The sequence below is a fragment of the Mustela erminea genome, chromosome 7 (genome assembly GCF_009829155.1).
Source record: "Mustela erminea isolate mMusErm1 chromosome 7, mMusErm1.Pri, whole genome shotgun sequence".
NCBI lineage: Eukaryota > Metazoa > Chordata > Mammalia > Carnivora > Mustelidae > Mustela > Mustela erminea.
This window is the reverse complement of record NC_045620.1, coordinates 60,059,074-60,075,736: the sequence shown is the minus strand read 5'-3', so window position 1 is coordinate 60,075,736 and position 16,663 is coordinate 60,059,074. Positions and strand designations below refer to the sequence as shown.

At 45.4% G+C, this 16,663-nt stretch overlaps 1 protein-coding gene across 10 annotated transcripts in view; it reads right to left on the bottom strand.

The window, feature by feature from the left end:
- The window catches only part of TBC1D8 (TBC1 domain family member 8), a 103,128-nt gene that overhangs the window by 50,945 nt on the left and 35,520 nt on the right, over nt 1-16,663 (bottom strand). For 7 of the 10 annotated variants that reach the window (XM_032351783.1, XM_032351773.1, XM_032351774.1 and 4 more), the window contains exon 2: nt 9,412-9,567. The exons of 1 other annotated variant lie outside the window; for it this stretch is intronic. In XM_032351783.1, the coding sequence (XP_032207674.1) occupies nt 9,412-9,567 (156 nt within the window). The remainder of the gene's footprint in view (nt 1-9,411; nt 9,568-16,663) is intronic. 2 more of the 10 variants (XM_032351779.1, XM_032351780.1) reach the window with 1 other exon arrangement.

Below are 16,663 nucleotides of genomic sequence, written 5' to 3'. Positions count from 1 at the left end.
AAAAACAATTCACTTGTCACCACTGCCGATCACCAGGGCACCAACTCCTCACAGTAACAAGAGGCAATGAAAGGACCAACATCAGCATTCCCCTCCTCCCTTTTCTAAACATTCCATGTCTCAAGGTCACCAAGTAGTCCCAGTTAAGTTCAAGTTCTCCTATACAGTCAAGCCCAAGCTCACAGCTATAAAACAACACATCAAATTGGGGTGGGAGAGTGGTGGGAAATCACAACCTTGTGATATGTAGAGGAAAAAGTTAATAGGGCAACAATAGGGCAGGGTTTAAAATGGGCCAAACCACTAGAGGAAAGGTTGATGGGGAAGAAGGCAATTAAAAACAGCCACCTGAACTCATTAACTAACCCAAGCATCACTAAGACTAGGACACCCAGGGGAACCGGGCCTACTGAGAAGACATGGCATAAAAGACATGGACCATCCCCATCAAGTATTTTTTTAAGAAAATATTAAACCTGAATTTAACTGACCATTTGTAAGTATCTTCCAGTTTGGGGGACAAACGAAGAACTAAGAAAGGAGCTGAGCCATACTTTGAGGAAAGAAACAGAAACATAATGCACAGGACATTATATGTAAAAAAAAAAAAAAAAAAAACTGGCCGAATTTCTTCACCAAGTCAATCACTTGGAGGTGGGGGGGGAACAAAGTTAGGTGGGAGAGGGGGAATGGAGGATTTCCTGACTAAAGGAGACAAAAGAGACATAGTCACCAAATGAGGTATGTGGCCCTTGTTGAATGTGGATTAGAACCACCCAGATCGGGCCCCTGGGTGGCTCAGTCCTTTAGCGTCTGCTTTAGGCTCGGGTCATGATCTCAGGGTCCTAGGATGGCATCCCACTTCAAGCTCCTTACTCAGCATGTAGCCTGCTTCTCCCTCTGCCTGCACTCTCTTTGCTTCTCCTCTCTGGCTCTGACAGAGAAATACATAAAATCCTTAAAAAAATAAATAAATCAGTGGGTGAGAAGAAGGCACAGAGAGTTAAGAGATAACGCAAAGTAGGCAAAACCATGATCCAAAGGCATCTGCTTCCTGATCCCAACACGTGGGCCTGGAAGACGCAATTACACTGTCCTCACTACTTTGGGGTAGGTCTGAAAATCTTCCTAACAAAAAACACACTTTAAGAGCCCTTGTTAACAAAAAAGTCATCAACTTGGATAAACTGACCTCCACGCATAGGAAGAATACTCTGTAAAAGACTTTGGAAAATTTTACGAAAGCAGAGTAAGAAACGAGGGTGAAGGATTTCACGTTCCTGAATTTTCCTTATTATTTTTTTGATCAGGAGGACTCCCAGTCCCAGGCAACTCAGACGCATCAGGTTCTAGCAGAGGTCCCAGAAGCCAGGGCAGCAGCAAGCCCTGAAGTGAGCCCCCTGGGCCGCAGACAGCTTCAGTGGCCTGAAAGCCGCATGAAGGGAGCAGGACAACAGACACAGGCTGGCAAGGCCTGCAGGAGAAGGGCTCCCAGCACCAGAGTGAGTCCAGAGCCTGCTGCTCTCACAGTCTGCCTTTGCTTTTGATCAGTAAGGAACCATGAATTAAAAGTCATTTGCCAAAGTCATCTTAGTTGGAAACCCATGCCTCAGTCAGTCTCCCCACATCAACTAAAACAGAAAAGATAAAACCAGACACCTGACAAGATCCCCTCCGGCTGGTTTCTTCTTTCCAACAGGTCGTGCTCTGTGCAGATGTTAGGCAACATGAAGGAAGCCAGAGAAACGTCAGATTCCCAGCTTCAAGCCTTTAGATTTTATCCAGGTCACACCTACTCCAAAGTAGGTCAAATAACAAATCAGGATTTAGGTAAGGAAAGACTTCATGTGGAAGAACTGTCTCAAGAGGGAGACAGGCGGCCTGTTGCAACAGAGGGAGGGGACTTTGGCTACCTGGAGAACACAGACCCTGGGGCCTGCAAGTATCTAACCCGGTTCAAAAGTGTCTTTTAAACAGCACTTTGACCTTCAAATTTAAAAGTTACATGCAGGCGTTGCCTGCTTTTTAAAATAATTAGAAGCAACATCCCTAATGGATGAACATCTTCGGGGAGTTTAATTCTTTGAGCATAAGCAAAATTGTCTAAAACAGTAGGAGCCTGCTGACACATACTCGCTGACTGAAAAGAAGCATTAGCCATGGCATGCCTCAGCCATTTCCAAGTGAAAAATCCCACACAGAAAATGCCAGCTAGTGCTGTTCAAGGAAATCCCAAGCAACTAAAGACAAACCCGCCAACTCACATGGAGTGGTCTCAGAGTGTGCACCCAGAAACAATTCTAACTTTCCTCCCGCAGGGCTGCCTCCCAGTCTTTCCTTGAAGTGCACAGTGAGTTCTGTTCTGGAAAAAAGATCTGGCTGGCACTGGCACAAAGTTCACCAAGACACTAATCTGATCCACCCTGGAACATTTCCTCCCATAATAAAATTCTGTCTCCAAAGACAAAGCGAACAGTGGTGCAGAACAGGAGAAACTAAAAATGCCAGCCGTGGTCAAGGGCAAAGATAAGAAAGAAATCAAAGAACACTCTGAGAACATTCTAGAAGGACCTGTGCCTGAGCCACTGGTGAGGCACTCCTGACGCAAGATGTGGCCCTGGCAAGTTACAAAGCAACTTATGCCTTGCTTCCTCCCTCTCCGAAGTCAGTTAACTGTGCCTACCTATACGTTGTTGAAGGGAACAAATGAGGAAAGTTTGGGCAAAAGGAAAGTAATTTTTAAGCTGGAAAGCCTAACTCCTGTGAGTCTCAATTTTTAAAAAATATACACTGCACATTTTCATTAGCAGAACAACTACAGTTTCCTATAATGACCTTGGAAATTTCAAAACCATGTATTTTTTTCATTTTCCAAATTGAAAATACTAAGTTTTTTTTTTTCAAACTACATATTTACCTCCTCCTGAGATGCAGGTATGCCTCTGCACATCCAGGCAGGTATCTCCCTCAGATCTGTTTGAAATTCTCTGCACTCTGCTGGTCTAAAGTGGTATCATGGCATCGTCCTGCTCACCTACTTACTTTCTCCTGGTTTTCCTGCTCTCCCTCATTTCACTCAAAACCATGGGACAAAACCTCGCTAAGAAGGTGAATACTTTGTACTTATCTTGTCACAAAAGTAGTAGGGCACTCTGGAGTTCAAATTCAGATCTGTGAAGACATGAGCATTATTAAAAGGTGGTCTGTACAAAGGTTGGACGAGTTTCTCGGAAAGTTCCTACTCTCCTGGCCATGTTCCATCCTATCACTGAGCAAGGCAATCAAGTCCTTTTTCAGTAACCAGAAAAGACAATGCACCCCATAGCTCAATTAATCAATGTTAGAAGGAGTCTAATTCTTACATCATCAGTTTAACTCCTGGAACAAGTGACGCAAATAATCCAGGGTTTCCTGGGTTTCCTCTACTTCCCAGAAACAAGGCAAAGACAATAACTAATTCAGTGTTCAGGGTCATGGTAAAGAATACCATATGTCAGCAACACAGCAACAACACAGAGAGTCACCTACCAAGAGGAACATGCAACAACAGATCAATAACTCATAGCCTGGGCTTTTCAACTGCGGAACAAAGCACAGGCTGAGACATCAGAAGAGAAACCCCAGCAAAGTCTCCTTGCTCCTCCTGGGCCCCCAAATGCCCCTCATGACTAGGTGTCCATGCCATCAGAAGCTGACCTACCCCAGGCTGGAGCCCGGGACTACTCCTCTCCTCACTCTGCTCTTCCCTCCTCTCCCGACCCAGACCAGGAACTGGCTCCTGGGATGTGACTCTCCGGATCCCAAACACCATGGCCTTGATTTCTTCTCTGTGCTGATCATTATATCCAATTTCAAAGGGAAAGTCCCCATGCAATAGGTTAACGCAGCCTTAAAAAGTCAGATCCAAAGAGACAGGAAGCAGAATGGGGGCTGCCAGGGGCCAGGGAGGAAGGAATGGGGACATTGGGTGCAGAACTTCAGTTTGTGCAAGTGAAAAACCCCTGGAGTGGGTTGTGGTGATGGTTGCACAACAGTGTGAATGTACTCAATGCCACTGAACTATACACTTAAAAATGGGGAAGATGGCGAATTTTAGGTTATATATATTTTACCTCAATGAAAAATGGTTTAGGTTTTTTTTTTATTTGTTTTTTAAAGAAAGCAAGACCCCTGTTTTGCACATTTTTCTACTGCTCAATGGTCCTGGCCCCTCGTTACAGAGCTCCTGACCCAGGGCCTCGCCCAGCATGGAATATCCCTGCCCTGGCTTCTCAGAAAGTGCCCAGAGGTCTTATTGGCAATTGCATGCCTCACCTCCCACGCCTCATGGACAGGAGACTTAAGTGCTAAGCCCGTTACCTTCTTTGACTAGCAGACCACTTACTCACCCCCAAAGCAGGAGTCCATACTTGACTGCTCTGGCTTATTTGCAGGCCTACCATTTGCGAATACCATACTCTATCCTGGATCCTGGAGGGTTAGCGGTGGGCAGGACCCTGAGAGAACTTTTTATCTTCATTAGAGGGCAGACTCAAAAGAAAAAAAAAATGTGAAGTGACAGCAGTGTAAATGCTGGAAAGGCTCCACCAGCAGAGTGGGAGAAGCAGTTGGAGGGGTGTGTAGGCAGGGGTGGGGTCTCTTGGAGGGGGCATCTGAGCGCCAACTGAAAAGTAGGGCACAGCCCTCCACACCCTTCTCTTACACAAGTCCTCACCACACTCACCATGCATCTTTTATACACTGAGAACAGTGAGGTTTATAAAGCTTTTAGATTCCTTCATCCATGTAAGTCAAAAAATAATAGCAACTTATCCTTATCCCCTTCTGACCACAATCATCCACAGATCTGCTACCAAGTAATAGTACTCACCCAGGGGATTATCCTCCTAGCTCTTCTACCTCTGCTTAAAAACAAGCAGAGGAAAAAAAAAAAAAAAAAAGGGAAGAAGAAAAAAAAAATTCTTCTCAAAAGCTCTCCTATAGTCCCCGTGCAGTGCCGTGCAAAAATCAAATGAAGATATAAATCATTCTTGCATGCCACTCTTCCTGTTCCTGCCCACGTCCTGGTGCCGCCCAGGCCCTTCCTACAGTTCTTGTTTTTGCTTTATCAGAGACTTAAAACCCTGGGCAGGGATCCTTTCTCAATGCTCAAGACACAATAAAATATTAAATATGGTGAGTCAATATCACAGTGCGGGACGCCCAAGTAACTCCCAGGAGAGGCCTAAGTATCTCCATCAGTACCACAAGCCCAGGATACAAATACCCTTCCTGTCCTCTCTTCCCCAACCCAAGAGAAGCAGCACTGGAAAGAACCACCGCTCACACAGGGGACTTCCGTGGCTAATACAGCAGAACATGAAGCATCCTAGACCTGCCACGGATCGGGTCCAAGGCAAACCCTCAGCCAAGCAGAAACTAAAGGAAGCAGATCCTGGCTCAAGAGAAAGAACATTCGAGGAATTCAACCTGCTCAGGACTGCCAGGGTGGGGCGGGGCAGGAGGCAAAGGGGGTAGGGAGAGTGTAAGCTGCTGCAACCTTTATGCACGCAGCTTGGCGATACATGGACAGATGGCCTTAGAAAGTACATCCCCAGCTGCTGCATAACTTCCTTACTACATGCTGGTCAAGGGTCTTGCCACCCCTACTTTCCTAATCCTCATTCCAGCTCTACCTGCCACTTGCAGGTTGCTCTCTGGATTCCCCAGGGCCCTGTGAAGCCAAGTGGAGGGAGACCATCCTTCACACGCTCACTCACGAACCCCCGACACCCAGCATGGCAGGCACCTAACATTTCACATGAACGGACTTTGGGAATTGAGAAATATCCTGATATATTTAAGTGTATGATTGTTCATTTAGGTTTTTAAAAATACTGAAAAATCAGAACTAATTAAGTATCTAATAAGGGACTGGAAGAGTAAATTAGGCTACAGCCATAAGGTTGAGGGCCGTGCAGCCATAAATTCACTGTGGTCTGAGATGCTCCATGAACCATGGTGGCTACTCTAGATGCTCCCCTTGCCCCAGCCACACAGATTCAGGAAATGAGCAGGGTCCCCCACTCTGCAGACTCCCCCGAAACCAAGGAGAAGACAAAACTCTTGATGTTCACATCAAAAGGCCCAAAGCCAGAGCAAGACCCACTGTCTGGCCTGGGGCAAAGTGACAGGAGAGAAATCAGAGAGAAACTGGAGAAAGGAACAGGGGCTTGCTGTCTCACACCCCATATCCAACCCAGCAGCACACCTGTCCTCTCCACTCTGTCCCCAAAATACTAGTCCAACAGTCCTATGTTGGTGCAAATGCCACAGGGTCAGTCTTAGAGGACCATGTCCAAGCATGGGGTGCAGAGGAAGAGCACAGCAACCAAACCAACACCTGGCAGCAAAAAATGAGAAACAAAGGAGCACAAGGTGTTCCGAAGACAGGAACTGTGTCCTAGAAGGAAAATGGAAGTCTCAAGGAGGAAAGGGAAATTCTCATAAATGCTTCATGCGGTAAGACAGCAAGAATGTGAACTCAGGAAAGTAAGAATGCCAAGATGAGAAAACAAAAAAACAGAGAAAAGGGAGAGGAGACACCCAAGAAAATGATGGAAACACAGCCAAATGAGGGACGCATGGGTGGCTCAGTCAGTTGAGGATCCGACTCTTGATTTCAGCTCAGGTCATGACCTCGGGGTCCTGAGATCGAGCCCCACATTAGGCTCCACGCTTAGCATGGAATCTGCTTGAGATGCTCTCTCTCCTTCTGCCCCTGCTCACATGCTCTCTCCCTCTCTAAATAAATTAATTAAGTTAAAACATAGCTGAATGAGTAAGTTAAAGCAATTAAGTATGGGATACATGGCTGAAAACAGAACTATTCACTCAGAAAAGGACTACGAAGAGCATGCAGGATGCTAGTTGAAGAGACAAATAAAAACAAGAATGAAGGGGCACCTGAGTGGCTCAGTGGGTTAAGCCTCGGCCTTCAGCTCAGGTCATGATCTCAGGGTCCTAGGATCGAGCCCCGCATCAGGCTTTCTGCTCGCCAGGGACCCTGCTTCCTCCTCTCTCTGCCTGCCTCTCTGCCTACTTGTGATCTGTCAAATAAATAAATAAGATCTTAAAAAAAAAAAAAAAACAAGAATCAAAAGACAAGTTATCCAACAGAAAGAATCTGAGGTAGGGATTCCAATAAACGGAACATTAAACACATTTAAAAAAAAATACACATAGAGAACAAGAAAATTTCCTGAAGTGATTAAAGAAATCAATCTGTATACTGAAAGAGCACACTGAATTCCAGAAAAATTTAACACAATGTGCTCAAAGCAGTAACAGATCACAACCAAGTTACTAAACTACTTAACCTCAAAGATACAAATAGTTATAGGCACGAAGAGCACATCACCCATAAGAGGTTAAAAAGGAAGAGAGAGAGAGAAAAAAAAAATGACCAGCCTGAGATTTCTCCCATTGCCTTGTTAAATACAGGAAGACCCTAGAGTAATGGCTACTATGCTCTAGAAGGCCAGAGACTATCACATCCAGCCAAGGTGTTACTCAAGTCCAAAAGCAAGGGACACATCCTTGTAAACGTGAGACATTACTGGGAGAAGAAAACAGGAATCTAGGCAATCAAGACATTAGCCAAAATTGGGTGCCTGTGTGGCTCAGTTGGTTGGGCATCGACCCATACGACTCTCGATCTCAGCTCAGGTCTTGATCTCAGGGTTTTAAGTTCAAGCCCCATGTTGGGCTCCACATTGGGCAAGGAGTCTACTTAAAGAGAGGGAGAGAGAGAGGCCAAAATTAAAGATTCCATATTAGGAAAACCATACCTGAGTAAAAGCATTAGATCCATTTAAATAGAGGACAGAGCCAAAGAATGATGGACAGACAGCATGGTGACAGACAGAATGAAAAGTACAACATTAAGTTAATAACACATTTTTAAATGAGAAACTGGAGAGGAAGGGGAAGAATAAGAATGCTGGCATCCTTGTCCTCTCAACTGGGGAGTGAAAGCAAATGGTCAGAACTGCAACACTGCTTTAACAAGCCACAATCTTAACCCTGTGATGCTTTCACAAATCTCTTCCCTTAACCTTCCATGAACCTGTTAGAAAATAAGCTCTTGTGTTAAGGAAACATTTATTTTTGAACTTTAACATTTCTCTGGTTTTACTTCAGCTTCTGGTATACTGAGATCAAGTAAAAATGTAATACTTTTGTTACAAAATAGCACTGCCAATTATTAGCACTGTAATTATTTTATTACAAAATAGCAGGCTGCATTTTTACAAAGCTACTTCTGTCTTCAAAACAATCATCATCCCTGCCCTAAAAGCAGTATAAAGTGTGCGATGAGGTGAACCCAGGGTGACCAGAGGTTAACTGTGGGTGACTAGGATGTGGGGTGAGACACATTCTCTTCTTTGTACTTGTCAAGTGTTGATGGATCATATCGAATGTGTGCCGTTTTTATGATTTTATACAAATACAGAAGGATTTATCTTAACTAGAACAAAACACAACAGACTGGGGGGAAAATACCAAGATGTTAGCAGTGCTTAGAATTGGATAGTGGATATGCTAAAAATTTTCTTCTCTGTCTTTATATTTTTCCAGGAAAAAAAATTGATGTTAAAGAATGTGCAATAATGGAAATATTTGGTACCTAGTAAAGTGTTAAGAGAAAAAACAAAATTAGAAGTCCCTATGTATATTAGTCCATGTACACAGAAGAATGATCAGCACTGGTGGAGGGGTCTGGAAGATTTCCTTGTCCTCCTCTCTTACCAGCTTAGCTTCTGGAAGGTGAACATTTATGACTTGAGTAGTTAAAAAGACGCATCTTATTTTTGTTTTTGAATAGAAGGGGCTCCTCAGATGCAACGATTCCCAGCCCCCGAGACGCTGGTGTAGCAGGTAGACCATTAGATCGTGTAGGAGGACTGAAACCCCAGATGAAGAGGGTGAGGGGATTTTGAAATTCCGGGCACAGCAGTCCAGTGATGCAGCATAAATGTGGGAGAAGAAGGGTGAAGACTGCCCTGAGTCAGACACAGCCCTCAGATGCTTCCCCTGTCCCATTACCATAGGTGCACACACCCAGGAAGACATTCGTTAGGTCAGAAACAAAATTAAGGAGAAAAGGGCTCCTTCATACTCAATGAGATCAAGCACCCGGGAATAACACACCACGCAGAAGCCTGGCATGCCCAAGTTAAGGTGCCCAAGCATGTAGTCTTTATGTGCTTTTGATGGCTGGAAAAAAAAAAAAAAGAAAAAGAAAAAAAAAAGAGCTCATAAAAGCAGATGAGTTACTAAAAGGAGTTACCTTCAAGCTTCACCAACATGCAGATACTCAGCATGCTTAGACCATAAGGTTTGCAATATTCCAACCGGAACAAAACTCACCAGTGGCTATGGCCCAGTAAACGTCTGATCCACTCAGTAACTCACCACATGCTATGGGAGAATAAACCTGGGACCCAGGCACCTGAAGCAGAATTCGAAATGGAGCGACCCGTGCATTGGAGTCCAGCACTGCATCCAGAGCGCCTACCAGGCGACCTTCAAAAGAAAAAAGAAAGGGCACCTCTGAGCACGGGGACCAACTAGCTGCCTACTTCCTGCAAACAGTTCAGTTGGCAGATAGACTCGACACCGGAAGGCAGCAGGCGTGGGTCAAGTTCTTCAATTCAGCTCTTGAGGAACCCGAGCTCCATGAGGCCCAAGGCTCGGGCTGCCTAGTACCAGTCACCCAATATCTGAAACAGGGCCTGACATTAACAGGCCCTCAGTACAGATTTGCATAATCCAATGACCAGAGGGAACAAGGGGCCCTAGACAAGTCATCTAACCTGCCTGCTTTCCTCAGCATCTCCATTACAGAGGCAACATGTCTCCGTATGGAAGAGCTGGGATCTGTAGTCAGAATGCCTGACTCAAGTCCCAGCTCTCCAGTTTTCAAGTTGTGTGACCTTGGGCAAGTTCCTTAACCTCTCCGTGCCTTGGTCTCCTTTGTAAAAGGGAATAATCACAGTATACCTACCTCTAGGGTAATTGTGAGAATTAATACATGCAACATTTAAAAGGTCTTAGACTATTTATTGCCGGGGTGTAAGAAGTACCGTTATTATTATATCATCATCTCAAAGGTAGATGAATAATCCTTGCCTACTCCAGAAGGGGGCTGTGAGAAGCAAATAATAAACTGAGTCCTTCACAGACCATAAAGCATACAAAGTAAAGGTTTATCATTCTGCTGTAATGAATATCATCAAGAATCCACAGCAAACACAGAAACACACACCCCCACACACCAGGTGGCAGACAATTTTATATTGTCCCACTGCTGTTAGGAGTGTTTGCCAAGCTTCTGCACTGTAAAGTTACTCCTTTTTCCCTTTGTAATTAACAAGTATTCTGTGAAGTACTTTGAAACCATGTTCCTCATTACATTTTCAACTCATTTGTTTCTATCAGTATGGTTTCGTGTTTTTCTACTTTATCCTGTCTAGTATTAGGATTATTGTGACATTCGCACGGTCTCTGACTTGGCCAGGGGAAGCCCCTTCAAGCTGGTTTCTGTGTCCTTTGGACATGTCCCCATTACTCCTTCTACTCTCTGGCATGGTCAAATAATCCCAGTTCCTCCTGTATTTTTTTCCTGCTCTAGCCCTGGAAGCAGTCATTTCTCCAAGAAGCCCTGCTTCATTCAGTGAAGAATAGTATTTAAAAGCCAAGATCTGGGAGCCACGTACATTTACTGCTCTGGATGTGTATGCTCCCAGAACCCTCAGTGGACAGAGATGCATGGATATGCATATATGTATGGGGATATGTGTGTTTACATATGTATACACAAGTACACGTTAACAGTTTTATCTTTATGCTGATTTTATACTTAAAAACAGAGTTCACACCAGTACCTCCAATGGCGATTGCATACCACGTTATTCCAGTTTCTTTCCACATTTGCAACTCTCTTCTCCAACACTGGGGAACCCGGCTTCCATTATTCTTAATGTATTTACTTATCTGAACCATCCTCCTGTTGCTCCAACCTCCCCTTTTTGACAGATGCCCTCTTCACCCTGTTCAGGCTCCGACTGGCCACCCACCCCATCCATACAATCCCCCTGACCTGTCCTAATTAATGGCTTGAGGGAAAGAAGGAAAGGTACATGAGTTTTTTATAGCAATTATTCCTTACGCTGCTCAGAATTTTTGCCCCCTTACTGGTTTGCACTTGACTTACAGATAATTGAGAGGGGCTGAAAGCTGTCAGGTGGATTAAGGGGCTGTTACTTTAACTCAGAACCAGAACAGCTGCTTAGGGAAGCTCTGTGATTAAAAGCAGGGGGTGGCGGGCGGGGGTATACAGTTAAAGATGCATTCGTACACACTGATAGAACATGTTTGTCTGTCAAAGCCTGGAGGGGGGCGTGAGTGATAGGGAAGTGGGGGGACACTAGAAAGGTGCTAAAAACCCCACCCATCCCACATGCAGACTGAGCACTTCCCAGTTTCAGAGATCAGTTGTAAAATCCGCATCTAGTTTGCTAATAAGACAAACCTGAGCAACAAAAGAAGGAAGTGAGAAGGGTGGGAAATAACAGCATCAACACAGCACCAAAGCAATCTTCTTGATCTGAAAGACTGATTTTACCCAGGAGTTTTTGCAGTGATCAGGATGTCTTATACCAACACAACCAACTTGGTACCGTACCGAACTTCAGGGATGGGAAGGTGGGGAGGACAGCAATGAAGCATAAAAGGGACATCTAGTTTCAGCTCTACCCCATCAAGAATTTGAAGTCCTCACTCCCGTCACAACAACAAGAAGTGAGCGAACTAGCAATCAGAGGCCTTTCTGGGACCCATCAGAGAACTAAGGTCACAGGTCAAAATCATAGCCCAGAAATCTGGAGAGAAGGGACAGTCCAAAGTCACAGCCAAGATCTGCTCACCTGAAGCAGAAGCCGCTGGGGCCATAAGTGGTAGGAACACTTCAGGGGTGGTTCTGACAAATTGCTGGAGGCTGAGTATGGACTAGCAGGACAGTCAGAAACTCCTGATGGCCACAGTCGTAGGGGGCCCCAAACCCACAGAGTTTTACCACTAGGTCCTCATTATGAAGAGCCAGGAAAAACCCCCAAATGCGCGCCCAGGGAACCAAGAGTCCTCACAGTGCAGTGATCTCAGAGCATTCTCCATAACACAGGCCTGTTCTCCACGGGAAAGACTTTTCCAGAACCTCACCCCAGCTGGGCAAAGGGTGTTTCTCTGACTCCAACCTGCTCCAGTCTTCCAGTCTCATCTAAGTGGAGGGTGGGGGAGGGAGGCATCCAAGAAACACTAGTAAGGACACATCCCAGGAACACAGACCCACTGAAAGACCGAGATTCTCTAAGATTTACAGGGCACTTCTCTTCCCTGTACTTTACCACCTTATCAATAGACTCCGGCCTGACAGCTGGGAAGAGCTGAAAGACTGAGTCCATGTGAGGAGTTTGGGTTTTTCTGGTTTTTTTTTTTTTAAGTAAGCTCTATGCCCAATGTGAGGCTTGAACTCATGACTCTGAGATCAAGAGTCCTACGTTCTAAGGACTCCCGGTGGTTCAGCCAGTTAAGCGTAGACTCCTAGTTTCCATTCAGGTCATGATCTTGGGGTCATGAGATGGAGCGCCCCCTTAAGCTCCACGCTCAGTGTGGAGTCCACTGAAGAGGTTCTCTCTCTCCCCACTGGAACACATACATGCACTCTCTCCTGCCCCCCGCCAATAAATTAATTAAATCTTTTTTAAAAAGTCACATGCTCTACTGAGAGAGCTAGCCAGGCACCCTGCAGTTTATTCTTAAAGAAGCCCAAAGACAGAGAGACTAAAGCAAGGACACCTGAGGAATCAGAGAACCTCAGGCACCTGTTGCTGCCACCACCACCCCCGGCCCCCGCCCAAACACAGCCCAAGTCCTGATCAGAAGCCAAAAAAACTCACACTAAAGCACCATTTCTTCAGTTCTTAGCAATCCACACATCCTGTCCAGAAACAACTACAAAGCATGCCGAGACACCAGAAAACACAGTCTGAAGAGACGAAGCCAACACGAGTGAACAAGCCTCAAGCACGATGCAGAAGAGATGCCTGGCTGGTACTCCCAGAACCAGCCAAGTCATTAAAAACACGCCTGAGAAACGGTCACAGCCAAGATGACAGCTACAAGGGAAACGGTATCTTGAGAGGGACCCTGGAGCAGAAGAAGGCTGGAGAAACCTGAATAGAACACGGACTTCGGTGAGCCATCACTGTGCTGGTTTTCTACTGCTGCTCCGACAATAACACAAGAGCTTGAAACAAAACAAATTTGTTATCTCACTGTTCTGTAGGTCGGAGATGTGATAGATCTCACTGAGCTAGAAACATGGTGTCAACAGGTACATTCCTTTCTGGAGGCTCGAGGTAAGAATCGCTTTGCTTCCCTTTTCCAGCTCCAAGCGGCCCCTTCCTCCATCTTCAAAGCCGCCAACACCAGGATGAGTTCCTCTTCCAGTTTTAAAAACACTTATGATCATATTGAGCCGACCACCTGGATAATTCAAGCTCATCTCCCTATATTAAGATCTGCTGATTAGTAACCCAACTAATTCCACCTACACCCTTAATTCCCCTTTGCCATGGAGCCTAACACAGGCTTGAATCCATTCTGCCTACCACGATAACCCATCAATATCAGTTCATTCATTATATCAAATATACCTCACTAATACGTCAATAACAGGAGAAACTGGGTGTGGGGTATAAGAGAACTCCCTAGACTACCTTAACAATGTTTCTGTAAATCTTAAAACTGTTCTAAAAAACAGAGTTTAGTGGGGGCGCCTGGATGGCCCAGTCAGTTAAGCATCTGCCTTCGGCTCAGGTCATGATCTCAGGGTCCTAGGATCGAGCCCCACTTTAGACTCCCTGCTCAGAGGATAGTCTCCTCCTTCTCCCTCTGTGCATGCGTGCTCTCTCTCTCTCTCTCAAATAAATAAACCAACCATTTTTAAAATAGTTTAGTTTAAAAAAAAAAAAAAAAGCAACAAGGAGAGTCAGGCCAGTCAGCAACCCCCTGCAGACAAAGGCTCTCCACATCTGTGCAAACTGCCCCTTCAGGAACTGCAGGAACAGACGGGCTCTGAATCTGAGGTCACCTTGAGCACCCAGGGAGGGAGGAGCCAACCACAGCCCAAGCACAAGAGAAGTAGCAAACAGGGGCCAAGATGGCAGAGAAGACGCACAAGCAGGAGGCAGGTCAGTGAGAGCTCTCAGCAGGAAAACCAAAATGAGAAATGAAAAAGCAGGAAGAAAAAAGTACCTTTAAATTTCTGCTGAATGGTGAAGGAGAAAGGTTAGTATGGCAAAGAAATCATTCAAAGTCAGGAAAAAATAGGGTAAGATGTCCATAAATTTCAAATGGGGCAGAAAGAAAAAAAAAAAAAATATATATATATATATACACACATCCATAAAGCAAATATATGGCAAAATGTTTACACATAGCTCCTACACATAGCTCCTAGTGTACACAGCCCTACTACTTGTCTTTTTATAAGGGAGCTGAAGCTAACTCACATGGATGCCTTTGAGGCAATATAGATTCGCCAACCTCAGGCTCATTAAAAAGAACAACTACTGAAGTTGTACATAATGTCCACTTTCTCTTAATCCTTTAGCCACCTTTGGAGTGAGGGATGGAGCCGCTAAGGCTCTGAGCCATAGGAACCCCTGGCCCTGGCCAGCTCCAGCCCCAAAGCAGACCTCCTCTCCCCATCTAGGGCTGTGTAAGACAGAGTAACAGTGATTTTCAGAAATGCTCCATCCTCTACGAACCCACACTTCGAACTCCATTCAGACTAACTTGGCTCTCCCAAGCCCCGACTGGTGAAGTCTTCACTCTGTCTCTGCGGATGAATCCCCCCCAAATGCAGGGCAGCCCCCATGGAGCACTCTGGTCTGTCTTCTGCGGCAGCTCCATATGGTTTGTCTGGCTCTGCAGGAAAACCCTCCTGGCGGCTTGCAAGTGCAACTCTCCTATTTTTAGGCTATTAGAATAACAACTCTGGCTGAGATAGATGTCGAGTGACAAGTTTCATAATTAGGGCCCAAAAGGGGCCTATGAATAATTTGCTTCTAAGTGATAATGCTGTGGTCGTTCATTCTGGCTGCACCTCGTGCACCACCAAACTTAGATGGTACCAAGTTTAAGACGAAAGGGCAGCTACTGACATGGGACACACAGCAACACTTGGAGAAGCCTGCCCACTGCCTGCTGATCTGTACAATCTCTGTGCTGGGCCTGGGCCTTAACCACAGGTGGCAGGGACAAAGTGCCCTGCTCCTACCAGCAAGAGCACCCTTGCATAGTAAAACTCATTTAAAACACAGCAACACCCAAGCCTCCATGGAAAGCATCTTAAGGAAAGTCAAAAAACAGAAAACGGTCTATTTTTGCCCCCTGCACTGAAAAAGAGCAGGTCCTCCTAATGGTGCTGGGCTTAGAACAGACCTCAGCCCCACGACAAAAGAATTCTTTTACTCCAGGAAAGAGCTTCTCCTCATGACACAGAAGCCATCGATGTGACAGCACCACCACCGCCTGTGGCTCAGCACCATAATCCAGGTGGGAAACTAATCTGGCTTCATGTTCAGTTTGGCTGCTATTGCTGCTTTGGAGACTTAGGGAAAAAAGCAAAGAAAGACTCAGAATAAAGGGAAAAACTTTTATTTGTGAAAAGTAATAAATAACCTAAAAGATCCCATGAAATTCTCTCTACTATCTTCAAAAAAAGAAGATAAATGTTGGGGATATTTGCATTCTCAACAAGAGAGCTCTACCTAAGTAAAATTCATAATCCAAATTACTAGACTCCAAGTGTTTGTTTTTCTTTTTACAAAGCGTTTTATATAATTCAATATACCTCTTACTGTGTGTTCTGTATGATGCCCGCTATTTTCAGAATTTGGTTGCCCGGTGGGCCAATCCACAGGGTGAGTCATGCGGGAAGCTCTAGCGTCGGACCCCGGATGAGCTTGTCTTTGTAACTAAGTGGCTAACGCAGCAGCCATGTGCCCATCCCAGTGACCGGGTGAGCCGGCCAAATCCACATGAGTCTGGGAAAGGTCAGGTCCAGAGAGGAGAGCGTCAAGGGCACCACGAGGGAGGGATTCTGGCCCTGGCTCTCGAGAACAGAATGGGCAGCCACCAAGCCCCACCTGTATATTGCATCCCAGATACACAATGACCCTTTGCCTTCTCAGGAAAACAAGAGAGGATGGCGGTATGGTGGCAATCTCTCATCAGCCAGAAGGAATTACAATGCAGACTGACTATCCTGTTCATGCTGGACTCAAGGGAGAGAGAATTCCTTTTGCCTTCATGCAAGGACTGTGAAACTTCTTCACTGGGAACAGAGTTTCAGTTTTTCAAGATGAAAAGAGCTCTGGAGATAGACAGTGGCCACAGTTACATAACAATGTGAGCTGTACACTTAATACCAATGGACTGTCACTTAAAACACAGTTGAGGGACACCTGGGTGGCTCAGTCAGTTAAGCATCTGACTCTGGATTCCAGCTCAGGTCATGATCTCAGGGTTGTGAGATCGAGCTCTACACAGAGTC